A 1798-nucleotide genomic window follows, 5' to 3' on the forward strand; every position below is an offset into this window, starting at 1 on the left:
GCCAACTGGAAATTTTTTTAAAAAATAGACGTTATATCCATTCACATTTTAAATTTTACTTTTTGATATAGCATGTAGTAAAATTGTCTTTTTTGGTGAATAGTTCTATGAGTTTTAACATATGTACGAATTCTTGTTATCATCAATATAGTCAGAATACAGAACAGTTCTCTTACCCACAACAACTTCCTCACATTCCCTTGTTTGAGTTGGTCCCCTCATCCCATCTAACTCCTGGCAAACACTGATCTTTTCTGTTGCTATAGTTTTGCCTTTTCTGGAATGTCATCTGAATGTAATCATACAATATATAACCCTTTGAGACTGGTTCCTTTTATTCGACATAATGCCTTTGAGATCCATCGTGTTGTTGCATGGGTCAGTAATTGCTCCTTTCTGTGGCCGAGTATTCCATCCTTTGAATATCCTATAGCTGGTCTACAGTTTGTCATTTACCTATTGGAAGACAATAGGTTGTTTCCAGTTTTTGGAGTTTATGATATACACATTTGTGTACAGGTTTTTGTGGGAACATAAGTTTTCATTTCTCTAGGATAAATTCCTAGGAATGGGATTGCTGGGTCACATGGTACATATATGGTACATTTCTACGGTAGGTTAAGAAGTGATATTCTTACCACAAAAGGGTAGGGCACAATAAGAGAAGACTCTAGAAAATACATTAAATAGGTATAACATCATAGAAGTTAGCAATGAGGGATCACACATGGAAATTGGACAAATGCTAAGGTGTAACAAGTGTCTGTCCCTATGAACACCTCTTCTTTCAGGACTTGCCAGTTGCTACAGGACCATTAACTCTAGTGGTCAAGTCATAGAGTGGTAGGGTTGGACAGAATTACTTTTCCATAAGTAATGTTATGTGGTATTAATTCAATTATTGCTTGTAATTCAGATGACTTATTTATAATCAATTTTAAAAATCCTTGTTCATTTACTTTACAGTAAGGTGGTATCAATTATTGTTTTATTTTATAAAGGAAGACCCTTGAAAAGTAATTTGAGTCCTTCCTTATGCAATTCTCATTCAGATGTTTCCAGGCCAGAGCATTATTAAGTATTTTATGAATTCCATCTATTTTTGTTTTGTTCTGTTACAATCCAGGGACAATTCAGCATTAATCTGGCAGGAACTGGGATGAAGATATCCAGCACAGCCAAGTGGCTTGCTCAGGGGAGTTACGCCTCTGTCATCATACACAGATCACAGGTAAGTCCTAATGGACCAAAAAGCCTGTTTGAAAAACTTCTGTGCTGTGAACTAGCATCAAAGGTCTTCTATTTTAAATTTAAAATAGTGAAGTTGGTGACTAAAGTTATTGCATATAATGGGTACATTAGATATAACTGGGTACATCAATTTATGAAATGAAACTGGGTTCATTTTTATTAATGTGCATGCATAGGTTTTATATACATACAAATCCATATTCAGGCTACAGATACCTGAAAATGAACTGTCAAATACTAGGACATATAGATTTTGTCTATCTCAGGTTTGGGGCTAATGACTTGAAATGCAAGTACTTTAGAGAGAGGTAGTGCTTTTTTACTATTCTTTAATTACTAAAGGTTTATAGGTTCTAATATTTTGAAGTGAGGATTAAATTTTTGGTTTATTCATCTCACTGCTTTGCTTTAGTGATGGGGGTGGTGTTGGAGCCATTTGTCATTTAACAAATATCCTTCACAGTTTTTTCAAGAATTAAGATTATGATTTATGTTATTTTCATATTTTCCTGTCTATATTCATCTAGATAACATTATTTTATCTATA

The 1798-nt window shown here is 34.0% G+C and overlaps 1 protein-coding gene across 1 annotated transcript in view; it reads left to right on the top strand.

The window, feature by feature from the left end:
- Positions 1-1798, top strand: part of ADAMTS20 (ADAM metallopeptidase with thrombospondin type 1 motif, 20) — a 169514-nt gene that overhangs the window by 165576 nt on the left and 2140 nt on the right. The window contains exon 38 of the mRNA XM_012638392.1: positions 1127-1231. Coding sequence (XP_012493846.1) covers positions 1127-1231 — 105 coding nt within the window. The remainder of the gene's footprint in view (positions 1-1126; positions 1232-1798) is intronic.

Source organism: Propithecus coquereli, unplaced genomic scaffold (assembly GCF_000956105.1).
Source record: "Propithecus coquereli isolate 6110/MARCELLA unplaced genomic scaffold, Pcoq_1.0 Scaffold13, whole genome shotgun sequence".
Lineage (NCBI taxonomy): Eukaryota > Metazoa > Chordata > Mammalia > Primates > Indriidae > Propithecus > Propithecus coquereli.